Source organism: Budorcas taxicolor, chromosome 22 (genome assembly GCF_023091745.1).
Source record: "Budorcas taxicolor isolate Tak-1 chromosome 22, Takin1.1, whole genome shotgun sequence".
Lineage (NCBI taxonomy): Eukaryota > Metazoa > Chordata > Mammalia > Artiodactyla > Bovidae > Budorcas > Budorcas taxicolor.
Window position 1 is genome coordinate 2,721,362 of NC_068931.1, and position 23,037 is coordinate 2,744,398.

General features: G+C 53.6%; 1 protein-coding gene across 1 annotated transcript in view; it reads right to left on the minus strand.

The window, feature by feature from the left end:
* Positions 1–850: 850 nt before the first annotated feature.
* ZNF236 (zinc finger protein 236) overlaps positions 851–23,037 on the minus strand; it is a 68,183-nt gene continuing 45,996 nt past the window's right edge. The window contains exons 23-34 of the mRNA XM_052660330.1: positions 22,343–22,488; positions 22,013–22,253; positions 21,417–21,596; positions 20,985–21,026; positions 18,472–18,627; positions 12,958–13,145; positions 11,129–11,257; positions 9,182–9,379; positions 7,430–7,559; positions 3,153–3,329; positions 2,276–2,368; positions 851–1,749 (exon numbers count right to left, since the gene is read on the minus strand). Coding sequence (XP_052516290.1) covers positions 1,622–1,749; positions 2,276–2,368; positions 3,153–3,329; positions 7,430–7,559; positions 9,182–9,379; positions 11,129–11,257; positions 12,958–13,145; positions 18,472–18,627; positions 20,985–21,026; positions 21,417–21,596; positions 22,013–22,253; positions 22,343–22,488 — 1,808 coding nt within the window. The 3' untranslated portion in view covers positions 851–1,621. The remainder of the gene's footprint in view (positions 1,750–2,275; positions 2,369–3,152; positions 3,330–7,429; positions 7,560–9,181; positions 9,380–11,128; positions 11,258–12,957; positions 13,146–18,471; positions 18,628–20,984; positions 21,027–21,416; positions 21,597–22,012; positions 22,254–22,342; positions 22,489–23,037) is intronic.

A 23,037-nucleotide genomic window follows, 5' to 3' on the forward strand; every position in this document is an offset into this window, starting at 1 on the left:
AGGAGACTAGAAATCTCTTGTCAGAAGACTTTTTATCAACCAGTAAAGTATAAAGATCAACTTGTACTCCACTCCACCGAAAGTTCAAGTGAAATTATGTCTTTACAAAACCTTATTTTTCAAGGAATGTTTTGCAAAGAAGCAGCTTTTATAATTAGGAAGTAAATAAACATAATACATTAATGTCTTGTGTTTGCCTGATAATAAACTGAGAAGACTCACAAAATGGATTACTGATAGATTTTTTTTTTTCTTTAACCAAAATAAAAGTAGGCTTTAGATTCACCTGGTAAGGCCTTACTTAAACAGGCTGTGCACCAATACAATTCACTGAACTATGCTTTCTATACAATTAGGAATTAAACAAACTCCTTGCAGAGACTGACCTGAGATGACATTTAATGCTAAAACCAAAATAAATAACCTAGCAAGAACAAAATTTTTAAAATTTCAATAATTTCAACTTTGGAGATATTTGTTCACCAAAATTAATCAACATTTCTAAAATATTTTAATACAAAATTATAAAAGAAAAGTGCATTAAAAGCAGAACCTTTAAAACTCTGGCACAATTACAGTTATTCTGAATATACGGACTCCAGCCAGGTACACACACTGACATTCAAGAAAAACCTCAGGATACAGAAGTCCAGTATCACAAGTCAAATAAGGCTTTTTTTTTTCTTTAAAAAAATATACAATACACAAAGCAGTTTGGAAAAAAAAAGTAATATTATTTAAGTTTTCAGACTTAAATATTTTCACATAACAAAAGTTTTTATATCACCATCAATACTACTTATATACATATGCTGAAAGTGTGAACAACAAAAAATCAAAAGATGCCCCTTCAAAAAATAACAGTGAAATGTCTCTCTTCAGGAATCTGAAATGAGCTCCTCTCTTAATATACAAAGTCCATACAATATTTATAATAAAACTGCTCTCTTCTGAAACCACTGAGGCAATGAGAAAAATAAAGGCAATTATTCTTAGGAAAAACAAACACAAAAAAAGCAACCCCAGCTTTATGTCACAATGACGAGGATGTCCGTTTCTTTATTAACAAAATGAATGAATACTGATCTGAAGTGCTCGTTGGAGGTAAAAATGCTGTCTGTCGCTCGCTCTGTAACAGGGATAGTGCTTATTTACAAAATATACTGTTCAGCCACACAGAGGCCCATATATCTGCATATGTACATACGTATTTATACACAGAACATATAAATAACTTCCAAGGAGAGAGTCACGTGGAGTAAGAAGTTTCTGTCTTTGGAATGCCGTGGGATCGACGCGCGCTCTGCCCCAGCGAGGGCGGGATTTGGTTGGTTTGGGGCATGTTCAACGTGGCACCATTGATGATACTAAAGGATTCCCTGAAATAAAAAGTACACCTGCTTATGGACGAGGAGAACACCGCGGGGCTCGGACAGGCTCCTATCCTCGGGGCGCTGGGGCGCTGGGGCGCTGGGGCGGCAGCGTCTCCGCGCCCGGGAGCCGGCGCTGCCGTCTGCAGCCTGCAGTGCCTTGTGCTTCCTGCTGACCCGGCCGTGGGCCGGCAGGGACTCGGGCGCGCGTGGCCGCCTCCAGCGGGGACGGCCGAGTCCTCACTCATGGGTCAGGCTGACTCTGTCCTCACGTTCACGCCCCAGGTGCCGCCTTCTCCTGACTGACGGGCAGCTCTCTGTCGTGGAGAGAAGTGGTCCAGCCATCTCTCACGGTCCCAGTATACTAACATACGGTAGGCTAAAAAAAAAAAAGAGTCCATTCCTACTAATCTCGAAACACACACAGAAAAAAATGGAAAAAACTCCCCTGTGTGTCATACATTTCCTCTGAACTTCATGCACCTAGCTTATGTTGGTTTCATGAGCTATGCTTTTTATCATGGGAAGCATGAAGGAAAAGAGAACCCTCTGCCTTCCCCCACACTGACACCTGTCTCACTGATCACACCACGATGACAGTAAGATCCGGCGGAGGTCTAGCTGGCTGCACTGGCCACGGGGAGGGTCAGACTGCTGACGTGGACCTGAGTTTAGTGGTCTGCAGAGACATGAGAACGCCGTGCCTTCCACCTTGCCCAGCTCCTTCCTGGAAGTCGCTGAAAGTCAGTGATCATTAGACCATTTTATAGCTAAGAAAATTATTGTGGTGATATTTATAACACTTGAGGCTTCAAAGCAGAAATCCCAAGTGCTCTGTTCTCCTCCACACTTGACTCCTCGGGGCGGCGCCTGTCAAAACACGTTGGCCAGGGCCTGCCACTCACTCGCAGGCTCTGGGACCACCTCGTCCAGGTGCAGCGCGTGGCTCAGCGCCTCTGCTCCATGGTCCTGCTGGCCCACGGGCTCCGGCACCGCCCCTGCCGTGGGGACAAAGAGAGAGCCTCAGACACGCAGCAACGTGAGGTGACGCGCATATAAACAGGGACAACACAGAGAGATGAGACATTCCTAAACGGCTTTCTTCTCCATCCCAGTGAAGAAAGAATCGTTTGAGCCGCAGGTTTCATGGTTCTGGCAATTACTGTTACTTGAACATGAAAGCACACAGCCCTTGTCCGCTACACTCTCACACTCCATGTATCGTAAAGGTTATGCTGATGACACTGCTGAGTCATGACTAATACCACTGACAAGACTGTTCTAACAGAAAGGAGTGCAGGAAGCACCAGCGTGTAGACATCAGGATGGATTTTCTCTTCCTCCAGAGCTGCCCAGCACGAAGGGTCCTGCCCTGCGGCTCCCGGAGACTCTGGGGTCCTCACCCCCGCACGCAGGCCTGACTGCTCGCCCGGCCACCGCGCCTGAACCTGAGACACAGGCTGCGGTCCAGCCCCTCCCGGCACAGCCCCCACCAGGTGACTGGCCACCACACCCATCGCCTGGAGCTTCCAGGCACTCCGAGACGATGTGGGACGAGGCGGACAGGGGGACACAGCAGGCCCCACCGAGATGCCCCCTCTCTGCCAGCACCAACATCGGCGAGTCACCGTGGGAACAAGGTCGCCTGTCTGCAGGACCACAGGGCACAGACTTGGCTGACCTTGACCCCACAGTGGCTCCCCAGCCCTTGGGACACAGTGTCCAGGCCGCCGCTGTGAGGAGGGGGCCTCCCGCCGCCTGCGGTGGCTGCGGGCGCCTCACCTGCGTAGCTGTGGGCCCGCTTCATGTGCAGCTTCATGTTGCTCTTCTGCGTGAAGCCCATGACGCAGTAGGCACACTTGTACGGCCGCTCTCCCGTGTGCTTCTTCATGTGCACCTGCAGCGCGCTCTTCTGGTTGAAGGCCTTCTCGCAGAGCGCGCAGCGGAACGGCCGCTCCCCTGCGGACAGACGATGCGGTCGGCACCCCGAGGGCCGGCTGCGAGGCGTGCGCGCACACACACGCGCGCACACACACACACGCGCGAGCTCCCAGGGACACACACACACACACACAAGAGCTCCCAAGGACACACATACACACACACACAAGCTCCCAGGGACACACACACACACACACACACAAGAGCTCCCAGGGACACACACACACACAAGAGCTCCCAAGGACACACATACACACACACACAAGAGCTTCCAGGGACACACATACACACACACACAAGAGCTCCCAGGGACACACACACACACAAGAGCTTCCAGGGACACACACATACACACACAAGAGCTCCCAGGGACACACACACACACACAAGAGCTCCCAGGGACACACATACACACACACACACAAGAGCTCCCAGGGACACACACACACACACACAAGAGCTTCCAGGGACACACACACACACACGAGCTTGCAGGGACACACACACACACGAGCTTCCAGGGACACACATACACACACACACACACACACGAGCTCCCAAGGACACACACATACACACGCGCGAGCTCCCAGGGACACACACACACACGCGCGTGCGCACACGCACGCGCGCACACACACGCACGCACACGCACACACACGCGCGAGCTCCCAGGGACACACACACACGCGCACACACACACGCACACACGCACACACACGCGCGAGCTCCCAGGGACACACACACACGCGCGCGCGCGCACACACACGCACGCGCACGCGCACACATGCACACACACGCGCGCACGCACACGCACATACACACACGCACACGCGCGTGAGCTCCCAGGGACACACACGCACACACACACACACGCGCGAGCTTCCAGGGACACACACGCGCGCGCGAGCTCCCAGGGACACACACACACACACACGCACGCACACACACACACACGCACACACACGCGCGTGAGGTCCCAGGGACACACACACACACACAAGAGCTCCCAGGGACACACACACACACACGAGCTTCCAGGGACACACACACACAAGAGCTCCCAGGGACACACACACACACATACACACACACACAAGAGCTCCCAGGGACACACACACACACACACACGAGCTTCCAGGGACACACACACACACACACACACACGAGCTCCCAGGGACACACACACACACACGCACGCACACACACACACGCACACACACGCGCGTGAGCTCCCAGGGACACACACACACACAAGAGCTCCCAGGGACACACACACACACACACACACGAGCTCCCAGGGACACACATACACACACACACGAGCTCCCAGGGACACACACACACACACACACACACGAGCTTCCAGGGACACACACACACACACGAGCTTCCAGGGACACACACACACACGAGCTTCCAGGGACACACATACACACACGAGCTCCCAAGGACACACACATACACACACAAGAGCTCCCAGGGACACACATATACACACACACGAGCTCCCAGACACACACACACACACACACACACACACAAGAGCTCCCAGGGACACACACACACACAAGAGCTTCCAGGGACACACATACACACACACACACACGAGCTCCCAAGGACACACACATACATACACAAGAGCTCCCAAGGACACACATACACACACACACGAGCTCCCAGGGACACACACACACACCCACACACACAAGAGCTCCCAGGGACACACACACACACACACACACACAAGAGCTTCCAGGGACACACACACACACACACACACACGAGCTCCCAGGGACACAAACACACACACACACACAAGAGCTTCCAGGGACACACATACACACACACACACACGAGCTCCCAAGGACACACACATACACACACAAGAGCTCCCAGGGACACACACACACACACAAGAGCTCCCAGGGACACACATACACACACACACGAGCTCCCAGGGACACACACACACACAAGAGCTTCCAGGGACACACACACACACACACATGAGCTCCCAGGGACACACACACACACACACAAGAGCTTCCAGGGACACACATACACACACACACACACACGAGCTCCCAAGGACACACACATACACACACGAGCTCCCAGGGACACACACACACACACACGAGCTCCCAGGGACACACACATACACACACGAGCTCCCAGGGACACACACATACACACACAAGCTCCCAGGGACACACACATACACACACACGCGCTCCCAGGGACACACACACATACACACACAAGGGCTTCCAGGGACACACACACACACACGAGCTCCCAGGGACACACACACATATACACACAAGGGCTTCCAGGGACACACACATACACACACACAAGCTCCCAGGGACACACACATACACACACGAGCTCCCAGGGACACACACATACACACACACGAGCTCCCAGCAAGGGATGTAAGTTCTACAGGATCCTAGTGACATCCCCCTGCTGCGGTATCCTTGCTAACCCAGGGTCTGGCAAGGCTGCTCTGCAGGGGGACACAGAAGACAAAGCTACGCAAAGTCCCGGAAGTCTCCAGAAATGAACAAAGATGGTTCAAACAACATGCTTCCAAAAGAAAAGCTGAACGATGTTGAGGACATGGGAATACCAAATCTACTTGATTAAAGTATGGTTTATACAGTATCTTTTAAATGTTAATTGATACATAAACTGACAAATGGAAGAAAAAGCTGCCCAGAATGACCTCTGCAGGGAGCCTACCCCAGGTGAGCATGTGTCCTGGTGAGGATCTATCCAGGTGAGGACCTGCCCAAGAGAGCATCTGCCCAGGTGAGCACTACCCGGTGTGAGGACCCGCCCAGGAGAGCACTGTCCCGGTGAACACTGCCCAGGTGAGCACCACCCTGGGGAGCACCGTCCAGGTGAGCACCTGACCAGGAGAGCACCACCCTGGTGAGCACCGCCCTGGGGAGCACCGCCCTGGGGAGCACCTCCTGCACAGCCACTCTGGTCCTGGCTGCCCCACCTCCCCTGTTGTCACTCACACACTTCCCAGCCCCAGGACCAAGTCCTTGCTTTTCCAGGGTGTGCACAAGCCTTCTCTCGGCCTAGAAAGTTCTTTCCCACATGCCCTGCGTGGCTGCCTCTCATCCCCATGAGGCCCCCCAGGTCAGGTGCCAGGACCCCAAGGCTGCTCTGGAGGCAGCGGGTCGCCATCCTCTAGGTGGCCCTCCTCAGCGATGACGAGGGAGGTCTCAGGACTGCTCTCAATGGCAGGCAGAGTCCTAGAAAGAGCCCCAGGGTCTCTGCCCTCATCCCTGGACTGGGACCGTGACATCACACCCAAGGAAAAGGACAGCCATGGGTGAACTGAGGGCCCCGTCAGATAAGCGGGGCGATGGAAAGGGAGACGACCCTGCAGGTGGCTCTCCTCGCAGCGCCTTCAGAAGCAGGGCACTCCCTGCAGACAGAGGCGGAGCTGAGAAGAGGACCTGGACTGCACCCCTGCGGGCAGGGAAGCGGCCCCAGCAACAGTCAGGAGGTGCCTGCGAAGGTGTGCAAACCCTGCCCATGTGTGCGTGCTTTTGTACAAGGCAGTTGTTTCCAGCCCCAAGTCATGGTCCTAAAGAGATGCACTATGGAGCAACGGCAGTCTGTCACTCGAGCTCCTGGCTGGCACCCAGTGGGCTCCAGGCTCTGTGCTGACAAGCAAGGGCATCTCTGAGGACACGCAGCCCGTGGAGGCTGCCAGATGCCTGCTGACGACACAGGAGGCCCGGAAGCCAGCCAGGGCACCAGGGAGGAGCAGTCCTCTGAGGGTGAGGCAGAGGCGGCCGCTGAAGGGGCCCCACGGCTGTGAGAACCATGAGAAGGCTGGGCGCCAGACAGAGGTGGACAGGAGGACCCGGTGGACCAGGTGGACCAGGTGGACAGAGGCAACAGCCTCTCTCTGGGGAAGTCAGCTGCACGGTAAACTGACGAAAAATCAGGAGCAGACCTGGGCGAGTGGGTCACGCTTCACGAACTGGGTGCTGTGGCACGAACGAACGTTCACATGCGGCATGTGGCCCTTCTGCCACGAGCAGCGGGCAGCAGGGCGTCTCACCCGGGGCCCTCCCTGGGGCTACCTGTGTGGATGCGGCTATGGCGCTCCAGCTGGCTGGGCTTGGCAAAGGCCTTCTCACACGTGTCACACTTGAACACCCGCGGCTTCTGAGAGCTTAAGGAAGGACCGGCCTGATGCGTCTGCATGTGCTCCTGGGGAAGACACACACACAGACACACACGCGAAGGACACTGACGATCATAACAGAGCCTTACAGACCCGAAACGGGACAGGGAAACCAGCGCAGAAAGGCCAGTTGGCGGGAGGACGACCCCAGGCTCACCTCCGGTCAAGACCCCGCAGAGCAGAGTCGGGGGCGGGGGGTGCTGGGGCGTGGCCTGCCAGAGAGACCCAAGCCCCCCGAGCCCGGGGCCTCATCCTGGCCTCCCTCCCTGTCGGCCAACTGTGACAGGTTTAGAGGGCTGGCTGGGTACTTCACAGAATGTTCCTCAACTGACATGTGTCTGACGTTTTCCTCACAGTTAGACCAGGGCTGTGGGCTGGGGGGCCGGGGGGCAGTGCCGCTGCCATCCCGTAACACTGCCACGCATCCACGGCTGCACCGACTCTGATGGAGCGGTCAGCACCTGCCAAGCTTCTCAGAGAAAGGCGGTCTGTCTGTAACACCCCAGAATGGTCACGGGAGAGAGCGCTATGCCTCAGAAACATCAATGTGTATGATTTCAAGTACCTAAATTTTCTTTAACCACTTTTATTCTTTTGCTTCTTTAGAAGTGTTTATTCTCTATCAGACTATAATTTCTGAACTCTCTACTACGGGTGTAAAGCTAAGCACTTTATATTCCTCTGACAGACATGAGTATTCTATTAGAAAAGCGGAGCTGCAGGTGTCACATGACCTAACCAAGAGTGCAGACATTCTGAGTGGCAGAGTCTAATTCAAAGAGTCATGGGCAACACCCCGACCTCAGCAACCCCCTGGCGTGGACTCTGCAATGGGCAGCACCCCGGCCTCAGCAACCCCCTGGCCATGGCCTCCGCAATGGGCAGCACCCTGGCCTCAGCAATCCCCTGGCGTGGCCTCTGCAATGGACAGCACCCCGGCCTCAGCAACCCCCTGGCGTGGCCTCTGCAATGGGCAGCACCCCGGCCTCACCAACCCCCTGGCCGTGGCCTCTGCAATGGGCAGCACCCCGGCCTCAGCAACCCCCTGGCGTGGCCTCCACAATGGGCAGCACCCCGACCTCAGCAACCCCCTGGCGTGGCCTCTGCAATGGGCAGCACCCCGACCTCACCAACCTCCTGGCCGTGGCCTCTGCAAGGAGAGCTGCTTTGATGGTCAGCATTTCATTTTTAAAAACGGATGTGGAGCTCTCTTTTTCAAAACATGTTAATTAATACTGGGATTTCCCATCTCAGAAAACATGGTAGGAACAGAGGTGAGAAGTGTAGCCAGCTGCAGGCCTGGAGAACAGAAGCTGGTGTGCTGCCAGAGTGACTCCTGGCAGGCCCTGAGAAAGGAGGCCTGGGCCCCGCATGCACCTCGGCGTCTGCAGGGCCCGACGCTCCGGTGACTGAGCACAGAGAAGGGGCCCCAACCTGGGTGTCGCAGAGGCCGGACACACGTGCCCTGGGCTGTGCCCCTGCCAGGTGACCTCGAAGCCACATCCCGGTACCGGCCCGCCTCGCATGCCCCTCTACCGTGTGCGCGTCCACAGCGGATCCGCCCTTCCCCACGGCCGGCAGGTGCACACACCCCGCCCCACCCTAAGTGCGGCACGGGCACCTCTGTGCTCTCGCGGCGGGGCTGTACCTTGAGGTGCGTGGCGCGCTTGAAGGCCTTCCTGCACACGGGGCAGATGTGGATGCGCTCACGCCCGTGGGCTGCCTTGCTGTGCTGCAGCAGCAGGCCGGCTGAGGTGAAGCTGCAGCCGCACTCCAGGCACGCGTGCAGCCGGGCCTCCTTCTCGGGCGCACCGCCCGGGGCCAGGCTGGCAGAGACGTCCGTCACCTGCAATGGGGCAGAATTCCAACCGAACCGCTGAGACCCGGCTCCCAGACAACACCCGACAGCCGCCACAGGCTTCCGCCCACTGCTCTCACTCATCTGGGCTTTTTTTTTTTTTTTAAAGGGATGAAAAAAGCAATCGAATAGTTCAGACGATGCAAGGACGTCACATGCTGCAGGAAAGCGATCGGCCTGTGACTCCTGTGTCAGGTGGGCATGCATCTACACAGGAGCGTCTGTGTGAGCGAAGAAAAAAACGACAGACACACCTGTGCTCAGCTCCCCCCACAAAATGCATCTCTCGTGAGTCTTTTTAAGGTTGAAAACCACCGGGAATAAATGACACTCAAGGCTATTCTGTTACTGCAGGAAACAATCCACCAGATTAAACAAATGACATTTAAGGAAGGACACCCATTAAAGGCCCTGGAGGCCCGCTGACACTCGTTTTTCAAACTTACAGTAACTGAAACGCACACAGGACGTGTTTCTGACTCACACGTTGCACTCACGGGGTGGGAGCACTCAGCACCTGCCGCCTGTACTGTACCCACAAGGACAACAGGCCGTGCCGAGCCCTGAGACCTGCGAGTGTGTCCCTGAACGTGAGTGTGCTCTTGTGCTAACAGATGCACAAACCAAAATCCAGCTAAATGGGCTCCGGTTACTGAGGCCAGATGGGGAGAAATTCCCATTCCTGACTACATCTAATTTCTATTTGAAAGTAGTCCTAGTCTCACCGAAAGACCAAAAACTAATTTCCTTAAAATCCATTTGCTAAAACTGCTTAAGCATAAAATTTAATTCTTCAGAAATAAAAAATTTCAGAGATTTATTATTGGTATTTTACTTTTCTGAAAAGTTTTAGGGGTTTTTAGACTCTTTATATTTAGAGCTATCATTTATTAAGTGTTTTGTCCACCCCCTCCAAAAAATGCATTTTAAGAAAAGAGACCAGTCAGATGACAAACAGGTCTTGCACACACACGTAAAAATGCCTATGAAAAGGCGTAACAAGACGTGAAAGAAACAGCAAAGGTGTCGCAGGAAATCCAACAATAAGAACCAAATGCAAGGGAACGACCACATGCAGTCTGCTGCTGCTGCTGCTTCTGAGTCACTTCAGTCGTGTCCGACTGTGCAACCCCACAGATGGCAGCCCATCAGGCTCCGCCGTCCCTGGGGTTCTCCAGGCAAGAACACTGGAGTGGGTTGTCATTTCCCTCTCCAAGGCATGAATGTGAAAAGTCAAAGTGAAGTTGCTCAGTCGTGTCTGACTCTTAGCGACCCCATGGACTGCAGCCCACCAGGCTCCTCCGTCCATGGGAGTTTCCAGGCAAGAGTACTGGAGTGGGGTGCCACTGCCTTCTCCACATGCAATCTGATCAGTGGAAAAATCAAGCAGACACTGGTAAACTGAAAACCAGGTCTCACAGCTTTGGTTACATCTCCTTCTGACCCGGAATCATGGCGCAAAGGGGACCCTGCATCTACCCTGGGTCCCTGCGCCTGGCACCTGCTCATCCTCGGCAGACACGCGGCCCCAGGCGCACGGAGCCCCGGCCGGCGGCTCTCCCCATCCTCGGCAGACACGCGGCCCCAGGCGCATGGAGCCCCGGCCGGCGGCTCCCCCCATCCTCGGCAGACACGCGGCCCCAGGCGCACGGAGCCCCGGCCGGCGGCTCCCCCCAGGGCGCTCCAGGCCGCCCCTCCTGAAGCGCTGAGAGACTGCAGACGACACGTGCGCTGTACCTGGTAGGTGATCTCCTCACAGGCAGACGGCGGCTGTGCGGGGGGGCTCACCAGGATGACCTGGGGTGAGCCCGCACCCCCCGCGCCCGAGAGAGAAGGGTCCGTGAGTAGGGCTGGGAACTGCTGACCCTGTGGAGAGGATTACTGCTTCAGCAGCTGCGACATGACCCCACCCAGCGGTCACTAAACACGGCGATATCTGGTGGGTGCTGTGCGCTGGCTTCAGAAGATGCAGACACTGGGGGAACTGGGTTAAGGGAGGGTCCATGGGAGCTGTGCTATTTCTTTTAACTGATTGCAAATCCACAATTACCTCAAAAAAAAAAAAAAAAAAAAGGCTTAATAGAAACAAACACACAAAACCCCAGGGCTTCCCTGGAGGTCGAGTGGTTAAGACTCTGCACTTCCACTGCAGTGGGCTGGGGTTCGATCCCTGGTCAAGGAAATAAGGTCCAGCATGCTGCACAGCACAGTCAAAAAAAAGCAACAAGAACAATGAAAAATCCTGAATATAATGCCATTCACTAGCTTATTACTGGTGTCTCAATGGCTAACTTAAGCAATCTTAATGCAAACGCCGATTCAAAAGCCAACTGCCTAATAAAACAAATGCTGACAATCAGTGATACTCACAGAAGCGGTGACCTGAATCCACTAAAAGGGCACCACCCAAAAGTCACGTATTTTTGGTTTGTATTTTTACTTGCAGACTATTTCTTCCTTCCCTGTATTTCAGTACACTCATGTGGAAATCACACTCGTTCTCACTCAAGTGCACACGCATTCTGCAAGCGCCTGAGCACTGGCTGAGGGGAGCAGGGTCTCCTCAACTGCTCAGGGGGCCCGGGTGGCTGAGCACTCTTGTGGGCCAGGACGAAGCCCCTCGTGTGCAGTGTGTCCTGAGTCCCCTCGAGAGGGCCAGACTTGCTGGCGGGGACCTCACAGAGCAAAGGGCGTGTGTCACGGCCAAGTCTGCTGTGCAGGTGGACCCAGGAGCAGGCCAAAGTGGCATCACCGGTCTGGACGGGGAGGAACCGAGTCCTTCCTGGGGTCAGACAGCCCGCGCGGCCACCCAGACCGCATCTCCCCAGCGCAGAGCCCGGAAGCGGACGTGGGGCTCAGACAGGAGCGGGGAGACCCTCTGCCCTGCTGCCCACCCGCGGCAGCCTCCACGCAGCAGGCTGTGCACGTGGGGGCCAGAGGCGCGGCCCATCAGAACTCCACATGGCTGCCTCACAACTACGCCTCGCCAGAGCTAATCACAACTTCTCAGGATTTTCCCAACGGGGCTCTGGAAGGTTTGTCAGCATCTCAGCCTTCGATCCAGCACACCTACTGCAGGGGTTCATCTAAGAACCTAAGTGGCAAGGAATACTGGAATTCCCACACCACTGACAACAGCCGGGGTGCCTGGGAGCCCCCTCGGTGACCCCGTCTACAGGGCGAGAAGCTGTGCGCACACTAAAACGTCTGCACAGCTAAAATCACTGATGCAAACACAGTCATGGTAAAATTAACAAGGGGGGAAGAGTTTACACTACACGATACACCCATGAGCTTGTTTCTATAAAAGTCAGAAAAAACGTGCATCCGTATGTGTGTGTAGAAAGGTCCAGAAGCATGTACACACTCACACTTCACTGAAGATCCATCGGGGTGGGGGGGTGGATTACTTATGCTTTTTTGCATCGTCTGGATTGTCTTATACTTCCCATTTGGCATCAAAAAATTACTTTTTAATCGCAAAACCACCGGCTGCGTTTTGCATAGATTCCCTCGGAAAGAAGGCGTCTGCTGGGAGGACCCTGCCGGCGGGGCATGGCACCCACCTGAGAGGCGATGTTGAGCGTGACGGTGTCCAGCCCCCCGGACAGCAAGCCCTGGGTGTCTGCCAGGGTCAGCGTGACGCTGGCCTCGGTCCCCACCGCAGACGAGGACATGACCAGGCTCTGCGCAGAGACAGCAGACGGCGACAGTGGCGTCGTGGGAGGCAAGCTTCCAGCTGTGGCGTTAAGTTCTACGAGAGAGGGGAAGTGAGGTGAGTGGAGAAGCCAGTGAGTGCACGGGCGTCGGCGCTGGAAGACGGCTCTCGCGCAGGAAGGAGTCGGTCACGGTCAGCATCTACAGCCCTAGGCTCGCGAGTCTGCACCACCAAGACCACTGCCTCTCAGATTCCGATGCTGCCGCAAGGCCTTCATGAACACCTACGTGTCCCTGAACGCAGACTCTGCCCCATCGCCTCTCAGATTCCGACGCTACCGCAAGGCCTTCGTGAGCACCTACGTGTCTGAACGCAGACTCTGCCCCTCCAGCGTCACACACTGGAACAAGCAGGGAAAAGAAGAGCTGAAGGTGACCCCCACAGTCCCACCCCTGCAGCCAACGCAGAAGGGAACTCAGACAAGAACTTCCAGGGTCCCATCCTCACCAGGACCCTGAGCGATGACCCGCTCTGGAGCAGACGTCTGGCGACTCCGCTCACGTTCACAACCCCACCGTCCTGCACGTCTGCCTAGCCTGAGACACGGGCGCTCCAAACAGCCCTCGCAGCACTCCCTGAGCACTGACTCAGCCTGCGCGGCACTCCAGCTCCCTCTGCAGCCAACGATACGAGAAAGGAGGACACTGGGACAGGCGAGGCAGAGATGGGCCTTCTCTCCACACAACAGAGACTCATGCACCTTCTGGCAAACGAGACGGCTCGGCGTGGGGTCAGCACCCAGGTCCTGGGGGCTCCAACCAAGACGCGCGTGAGCGTGACACACATGCGCATGCGCGTGTACACACACAGGCCATCCTTCCGCTGGCCTGACGGCGGCTCAGCGCCCACTGGCTGCAGCCACGGTGCCAGGCCCCAGACGGGCCCTCCCGCAGAGCACCACACGCCGCTGCCTGGGGATGTCTGAGCACGGACACCACGTGGCCATGGGCCCTGGCTGACCCCGGGCCTGCTCCGAGGCACAGCAGGGGCCAGGCTACTTACTTGTGACCGGCGTTCTCCACAGATCCACACTCCCGGACTCGCACACTGTGCCGTGCAGACCTGGAACCTTCAAAAGCAGTACAACCATTAGGAGGCTGCGTGCGTCCGCTCTGAAGCACCACGCGGCTCCCGAAAACCTCGCCAGCCCCCCCATGCGCAGCCCCCGCCAGGACGGTCGCGAGTGTGGATCTGTGGAGGGGCGGCACCCTGCAGCCGCCATGCCCTCCACACGCCTGGATGCTCACACACGGCATGCAGAGGCGAGTCTAAAGGGAGGGCGAGGTGGGCAGGGACCGCAGCCCCTGGCCAGGCCCAACCAGTGGAGCGGGGGCTCCATCCGAATCACTCAGGAGAGACCCCTGGGTGAGAGAAGCAAGAGCAAACAAACCGCTCATGGCAGGGCTCACCCTGGGGGCAGACGGCAGGACACCAAACGTCACCCTGACTCCCAAGACGAAGCCAAAACCACGAGACACGCCCGCCCTTCTGCCAACTGTCAGAGCAGGCGAAGGACCCAGGACATGTAGCCCAGGAGAGCAGAGACAGCGCAAGCAGGGTCACTAACCATGGGGCACCCTGACCCCGGGCCCAGAGAAGACACCAAACAACTGCAAGGAGGGCTGGAGTCCACACTTCAACCAGACAGTGTGGCGAGTGAACCCTGAGTAATACTCAAGAGATTTCCCACAAGACGCACGATCCTGGCTCAAGCACAGCGAGCCTCCATATGGCTGAAAAGAGCCCGGCTCAGGGGTAAAGAATCCACCTGCAATGCCAGAGACACAGGTTCTATCCCTGGGTGGGGAAGATCCCCTGGAGGAAGAAATGGCAAGCCACTCCAGTACGCTGGCCTGAGAATCCCACGGACAGACAAGCCCAGTGGGCTACGGTCCACGGGGTCACAGAGAGTCAGACCCGACTGAGCACACCCCTTACTGTACTTAAGTCCAGGAGAAACAGGCTAAAACTAAAATAATCTCACAGACAACTAGTAAACAAAAAACCCATCTCTTCTTTCACTGAAAGACGAACTCGATTTCTTCACCAAAATCATCTTAAAAATGGACCAATGGAAGAACAAAAAGGTAATACCCGTTTAAGATAAATTCCTTAAAAAGCTGTGCTAAATTCAGGCCTCTATGAGGAACGACTTTCTGCCTCCCAAAGGGTACTGAAAACATATTCTGACTGTTCTGTAGGAAAACCATTCGCCAGGGGTATAACCTGGAATTGACTCGGAAACAGCCTCCAAAGCCTGGCACACCGCAGAACCAGCACACGTGCTTCACTCTGGATGTGAAACTGACTCATGGTCACGCTTCAGATCATGTGTAAACCACTAAATGGCAGTGGCAGCCGTCTCCCCACTGAGACGCAAAGAGCCCACACTGCTCCGGAAGCCGACCAGCCCCGACTGTGTCCCGTTCACACGGAGGGTGAAGACCAACACCCACCGCATCACCTGCCTCCCAGGGTGACGACGGGCCTGCAGCGTAACTGTCACAGGGTCACACTGAGGGGTGCATTCTGGTGCTCATCCTGCAAGAGGCATGTTTAATCTCCAAGTCATTTCCATTTCAGCTCTTACTCGTGTGGCCTGAAGCTCGGTCCGGGACCGAACGACTTGAAGGTAAATGTTGCCCATTAGTACACGGTCCCTTGACAATAAGGCACAGACAAGATCGGCTTACTTAACAAGCTCTAGTGGAATGTGGAAACCTCGCGAAAAACATCTGCTTGGTACCACGGATCGAGTGGTTCAACGTGTGAGGAATCTCTGCCTACAGTCAGGATTCTTCAAAGATGCCAAAGGTGTTTAAGTTAACAGTGCAATTGAGTGCTTATGTGAAATTAATCCTGTATTTATAATAACTGATACGAAAGTCCTTTAATTATGAGCACATCTTTTATTTTATGATATCATTAGACTCCTGAAAAAAAATTTTTTTTAAATAAGGTACCAAATTAAACTAAAGGGGCATCGAAAGGAAGGAGAAAGAAAAGCTCTCGGGCGGCTCTACAACAGTTAGTCTAAACAAAAGAAAAACTAAATCGGGAGAAAGGGGCGAGCTCGCCGTTTCTACAGAAACATCCGAGCGTGCGTCCCGGGCCCATGCACCGCAGGCTGCTGTCCTGGCCCGTGGAGCTTCGCCCAGTTCCGCGCAGGCGGCGCTCGAGCCGGGACGCCTGAGGGCTGACCGACAGCACAGGGGCCTGAAGAGGCGCCGGCGCCCAGGCAGAACCCTCGGCAGAGGCTTCCCCAACCCCCTGCTGCACGCTGATCGGAACATCACCAGCTTGAAGGAACTGCTCTCTCAGCAAATGCCGGGGTCACCAAGCCAAGCAAGACGCCACTCCCTTTAAATGGAAGCACCCAAGACTCTCCTCGTCTTTCCGCTGACTGGCCCGAGAGTCACTAAAGACAGCAAGCAGAGCCCCCAAGGAAAAGGACGGTCCCACCAGAGCCCCCGAGGGGACGGACGGTCCCACCAGAGCCCTCGAAGGGACATACGGTCCCACCAGAGCCCCCAAGGAGAAAGACGGTCCCACCAGAGCCCCCAAGGAGAAGGACGATCCCACCAGAACCCCCGAGGGGACGGACGGTCCCACCAGAGCCCTCGAAGGGACAGACGGTCCCACCAGAGCCCCCAAGGAGAAGGACGGTCCCACCAGAACCCCCGAGGGGATGGACGGTCCCACCAGAGCCCCAAGGGGACGGACGGTCCCACCAGCTGCAGCAGGCGCTCCTCAGGGAAGCAGGAGGTGGAGACCGCCCGACCCCGAATGTTCTGGGACAGAGACCGCCACCAGAGTAACAGGAGACACAGAGCCTCCTGTCGCTTTGTGTGCCGCGCTCCACGGGGCGGGAGAGATGTCAGAGCCCTGGAGGCAGTGAGACCTTCACAGCCAGACACAAGCCACGACCATCAGGGAGCATCTACAGAAACAAGCATGCCGCGTAACTTCAGCAGTACATGACATACTGCAGACACCTTACCCACACAGACGGAATCAGAACTGAAAACTCCCTGTAACGAGAACAAAAAAGTTTCCCACTTCAAAATTAACAGGTGAAAGAATGCAGTTCTATGACACAACTCTCTTAGCTCCCCAAAATTAAACAACAAACTGATTAAGGAGGGACAGAGTGAGTCCAAAGCAGAGACAGGAAAACAGAGGGCAGAGGTGGAAATGACCGTCAGAAGCCCGGGTTGTGGACCCGCCCCAGTCCACCAACATGAGATGCTGACGAGGCTGTCAGGCACCCCTTCAGCAGAGGGGAGGGCAGGCGGGAGGCCCCTCGGGGACCTGAGTGGACCTGACTGCATGCAGCCCTTGGCTCGCTGCCCACTCCAGCACACAAGGCTGGCCCGTAGCACAGACGGCTCCAGCAACCTCCTTGGCCAGGGATGCGCCTCCCCTCGGGACGCCACCCAGACTGGGTCGGCCCGGTGACCCTGTGACCTGCGCTCGGGGCGGCCTTCTCTCCCGCGTGGCACTACGGCTGTCACCCTGCACCGCCACGTGGACTCTGTGGTAAATACCAGCGCCCTGCCAGTTTCTAGGATCCAAAAGGCAGGGGCCTGCGGCCGCCTCGCCCGGCATCCCCACTCAGAGGGGCTCTCAGCTCATGGCACGCACCGCGCTCTGCGGGGACAGACCGCCACTGGGTAAAAAGGCACTCCAAGCAAGCAGGAAAACAAGTCTGGCTCTGGGTACTGAGAAGAACCACACATATCTAAAGATGAAGCCTTACCCTCAAAAAGAAATGAAAAATACAGGGTTGTCAAACAAGAGGGCTGAGGAAGGAACAGGAGCTCTGTCAGGCCCAGAAAACGGGGCACCACCTGTGAGGCGGGGCCTCGTGGCACTGGGGCTCTGGCACTTTCATCTTGATGGCGCTCATTTATTTTTACTTTGTATTAGAGTTGACACTTCAAAACCTTAGAAATATGCTTTCTTTTATGAATAATTCTGCCATCCTACACTCAGGAAAATGTGGCACAGGGCTCACCCCGCAGGCACAGAGCAGGGAGCCCAAGAGCCTTTCAGAGCCTGGGTGTGATGCAGCCATCAGGGCCGGCTTGCAGACACACACAACGCCTTGCACGCTTGCCTAAGACCATTCACCTTTACTCTGCAGAAGGCAGGAACAACCCTGAAAGGTCAGTAATAATCAAGAGAGTGCTGGGTCCCAGAACTACACAGGAGCCTCTAATCGTCAGGAACTACACCAAACGCATGAGAACAGGCAGCTGACACAGCTGTCACCTGGAAAGACAGGCAGCCCTTTCCGCTGACAACGCACACAGCCCTTCAACTGACAAATTAGGAAGCCTTTCGGTTGTTCACTGCATACCTGAAGAGTTTAATGTTGCACTCTGTGAGAGAAGCTGGTCATTGCTTATCGTCAAGGTGGCACCTGCGGATTGATTATTGATTGTAGGTGCTGACAATCTTATGCTTCCGTTTAGTTCACTACTTCCATTAGAACTGTGTTGAATAAGATCTTGACCTAAACAGAAATGAACGTTGTGAGATATGAAAGTAACATGTTAACTTACACACTGCTAAGTGTGCTAAACATACAACAACACCCCTCTAAACACGAAAGCTATCTCATTTTTAACATTTATACAAAAAAATGAAAACAAGACTGTGAAATGCATTGCCCTAAATGCAAGTATCTGTCCACATGCTTTAATCTATGAAGTTTCTAAGTAACTCTTAGGAGCTCTACTTTAACTCCTCCATGTCTAGGCACCTACAGCTACATGCTTTGCTGAATACAACTTAAACCGAATTGGAACTATTTCCCACCATGCCGGGCGACCAGCTGCAGCCTCGGGGGCCTGATGGTGGAAGGACAGGAGGGCAGCGTGGCCATGGCGGCTCTGCTGCGGGAGGCTCTCTGCCCCGCAGCACCCTGGACGTGCATGGTGGCTCGCACACGCCATGACATCCTCCCACCAGGAGACTCGGGTTTCCATCAGCCTCATTAGTTTCACAGTCTCATAACATGATCACGCAGTGTGCAAACAGGAACAGGAACATCAAAAACCTGTTGCCTTTTCAATGAAAACCAGGCTGAATGCTTTGTAAAGACTTGGCAAAGAGAAGCTGCTTTTAAAAAAATCTATTGTCGAGCCAGGTGGAAACAAGACAAATATACGAAACTGGAGGGCAAAAAGACAAAACGGGTGTTGCACTTGGCTCTACCAGCGCCAGCATCCCCGCGCCACCCCGGGGCGTACACCTGCAAGTACGGCTGAGCAACAGTGGAGGTGTGGGCGAGACGGAAAACGTAGCTCCCACCGCAAGAGCAGACCGAGGTCAGAGACCCGCGGGGAAAGGCGCAAAACCACGTGGCATTGCTCTTCTCTCGCAAAACCACGTAGCGTTGCTCTTCTCTCTGCTCGACAGGGCTCTGTGTGAGTAACTGGACTCAAGTCACCAGGTAGGAGCGCTCTACTGTGTAAGACAGCTGGGGAGACCAACCACAGTCCTCATCTTCACCCAACATTTACTTCTCTTCTTATGAACTGCTGAAAGGTCTACACAACTTAACTGAAGTAATATTTGTATTCTAGCATTCACAAGCATGTATAATTTCATGTACTCATGGAAAAAAAAGAACATTCTACAAAATAACGGAAAATCTCTGTAAGTGGCCACAAATTAAAAGCTCTTTCAGACTTCTCAGAATGGGCTAAGAAACTGTTGGCTTAGGAGTCCTCAGAGCCCATGCTCAACACATATAATAATGAGGAGACAGGAAATAAATCTTAGGCCTTTAAAGTTTAGGCAAACTTTACCAGTTTCATCAACTAATAAAGATTTCTCCTATGATAAACCTTTTAAGCTAATTACGAAAAAATTATAGTTATATTCATCTAATACACTAAAAAGCAATAAAATAACTGAATGATCAATATAGGAAAACATAGGAGAAACAGATGTACAATCCACAAACAAAAAAACACATTTTCTGAACCATAAGCAAGAATCCCACATTTTGTGCTTTTTGTATAGGACTAGCAAAACACCTCTAAAACTGAGATTACTCAAAAAAAGTCTATCTGATCAACGAAATAGCTTTCTTAACGTAACTCTTCTGTTTCCAACAGTAAAATTCAAATACACACACACACACATATACACACCCAGAAGAAGTTTGCTGATTAGATAAAGTTCAAAGTTAATTTTTGCTCCATATTAGAACCTAAAAATCAGTGCTTGTCACTGAAGAGCTCCATAGGATGAGACTGTTCCATAGGAACAGTTCCTCCAATTTCTCTCACAAACTGAAAGGAATAAAGACACCTCTTAAAAGAGAAAGCTTTTGGTTTCCTTCTCAGTAACTGCGCTACGCCAGTAACGGTCTATGCAGAAGCCTCGTGGAACAGAGGTGGCCCTCTCTCGGGGCTGTGCCCAGGGTCTGGCCACCACACCCCCAGCACTGTCAGGGAAAACATGCTGCCTCCTGCCATCACAGCAGATCTCCAGGGAGGCTAGTCTGACTCCCCGAAAGATGCTTTTTGTTTTTTTTTTTTTTTAATACTTTCAAAGCTCACAAGGGTGTTTCTATGAGACTTAAATGAGTTAATATTTGTCAAAGTTACTAGAATAGGACCTGGTGCACAGTAAGGGTCAAAAAAGTTGTTGCTAAATTTAAGAACTGCTCAGTTAACACAGAGTTCATGGCTAAGAAATATGTGGACAAAGCACACCTGTAAACTGCGCTCCAAGCTAACTCAGACGAGACGAGGGGGCGGTCTGACGGTGAGCATCACAGGCCTGGTGACCGACACGGAGGCTCAGCGGGCCGGCCCAGGGGCCTGTGCTGCCAAAGGGTGTTTTCTACCCACTTACCTATTTTTCTATCGTTATTTTCTACATGATCCGAGAAGAATTCTGAAAGGTAAGGAGAGTGGGTATCTGTAATGCTCTGGGGTACCAAAAGTATACACTTAAACCAACTACACTCCTTCAGTTCAAAGGAGCACGATAAGCATTTATGAAGTACGGTTTTCTGCTCTTGATTAAACAAAAAATACGTGACCAAACTAATGGGCTCAAACTAGAAGTGCCGTGGGGAACCACCACGTTTAATTCCTGCCATCAGATATGAACTGCAGGAACATTTTCACTAAATGGAGTTTCCCAGATAAATTACAAACACTTCTGAAGCACTGGATTTATGCAAAGCTCAGTCTCACAGGAAAAAACAACAACCAAAAAAAAAACCCAGATAAGATTTACTTAAACTGCAGGTGGACAGATTTAAAAAACCTGAAGACTCACCAGAGATGGTCAGGGTGATCTCCTGTGGCGGCCCCGAGGATGTGGCAGCAGCAGGCCCGGCAGCCTGGGCCAACACCTGGCTCAGGCTCGAGTTGTTGATGGTCAGCGTGATCTCGTGGGGGCCGCCGGAGGTGGAGACCAGGCCTTGCGAGGTCATCACCTGAGAGAGGTCTTGCGTCCCTGGTCACCGTTATAAAACAGAACAAAGCTAGGCTTAAAAAATAATAATCCTCCCCTTTCTCCTATTAAAACTTGAGTGAAACTAAGAATTTAAGATTCAAAACACAGTATCAGTCATCTCTAAGGTCCTTCATCTAAAATGATGAACAAAAAAAAGAGAGAGAGAGAGAGAGAGAGAGAGAGAGAGAGAGAAAACTCTCATGTTCAAACAGGAAGCCAGTTCTATGAATGCAATCTCTGTGCACGTATTGGTTAAACATCACTTATCTTTAAAAAAAGCTTATTGCACTCTTAGGACACGTGATGCATTTGTTAAGCTCCACACAGAGAAGAAAACAGCACCTTAGGACCCAGTGCATGACTGTGCGCAGCGAGCTGCAGCCCAGCTGCCATGACCGCCGCGCACCAGCTCTCACCGCTGCTGCTGGTGGCCAGCGCCGAGTCCTGCTCCGAAAGTGGGCCTATGGCCAGGTTGGCAGATGTCACCGTGGGCTGCAGGGACAGGCCTGGGATGGGCTGAATGACCACACTGGCCGGGACTGTGGTGTCCGGCGTCTGCAGGGAGCTGCCCTGCGGGGCCAGGCCCGGCTCCGCTGTCAGCTGCTGAGCAAGCAGGCTGCCCTGCTGCAGGGTCTGCTGCAGGACACTCGGGTCAATCTGAAAGCACAGAGGGCCTTGTAATGGAAAAGTCACGTGGAGGGTGACTGATACTTGGGAAGTGCAGAGACGCCAAGCAGGTGTCTTACCTGCAGAGTGATGTTATTGACAGTGGAGGCATCGATCCCGGAGATCTGGACATTGGGCCCCACCAAGTTAGCTGCCAGCTGTAGCTGTATGCCTTCCAGGGTGGCCAAGCTCCCGTCCGTCAAAGACACTGTCCAGTCACCACCAGCTGCAAGACAAAACAGGGATGACTGGGTGCCAGAAACCTTCTTAAACAGAAAAAACTCAATGCTATACAAGGATTTCCAAATATGTTTTACACACATATCAGTATGATCCAGTTAACAAATACTAGTGTTTACTTTATATCATACATACATAAATACATGATGGGAAAGATGGAAGGCAGGAGAAGGGGGTGACAGAGGATGAGATGGTTGGATGGCATCACTCAATGCACATGAGTTTGAGTAAACTCTGGGAGATAGCGAAGGACGGGGAAGCCTGGAGTGCTGCAGTCCGTGGGGTCGCAAGGAGTCAGACACGACTGAGTGACTGAACACCCCCACCACCGTGTGTCCGACTTAGCTGTCACAAAACAAACCCTGTGAAATAGGTAACATCCATTTTTAACACATCAGGAAACCAGGCTCGGAGAGATCACTCTGATCAAGCCCAAGATAGAAAACAACGCTATTATTTTACTGGGCTTTAACTGTGCCATGGGTCATTAGACAGAAAAACAGCCACTTAAGATGTCTAGTAAATATGAACATTT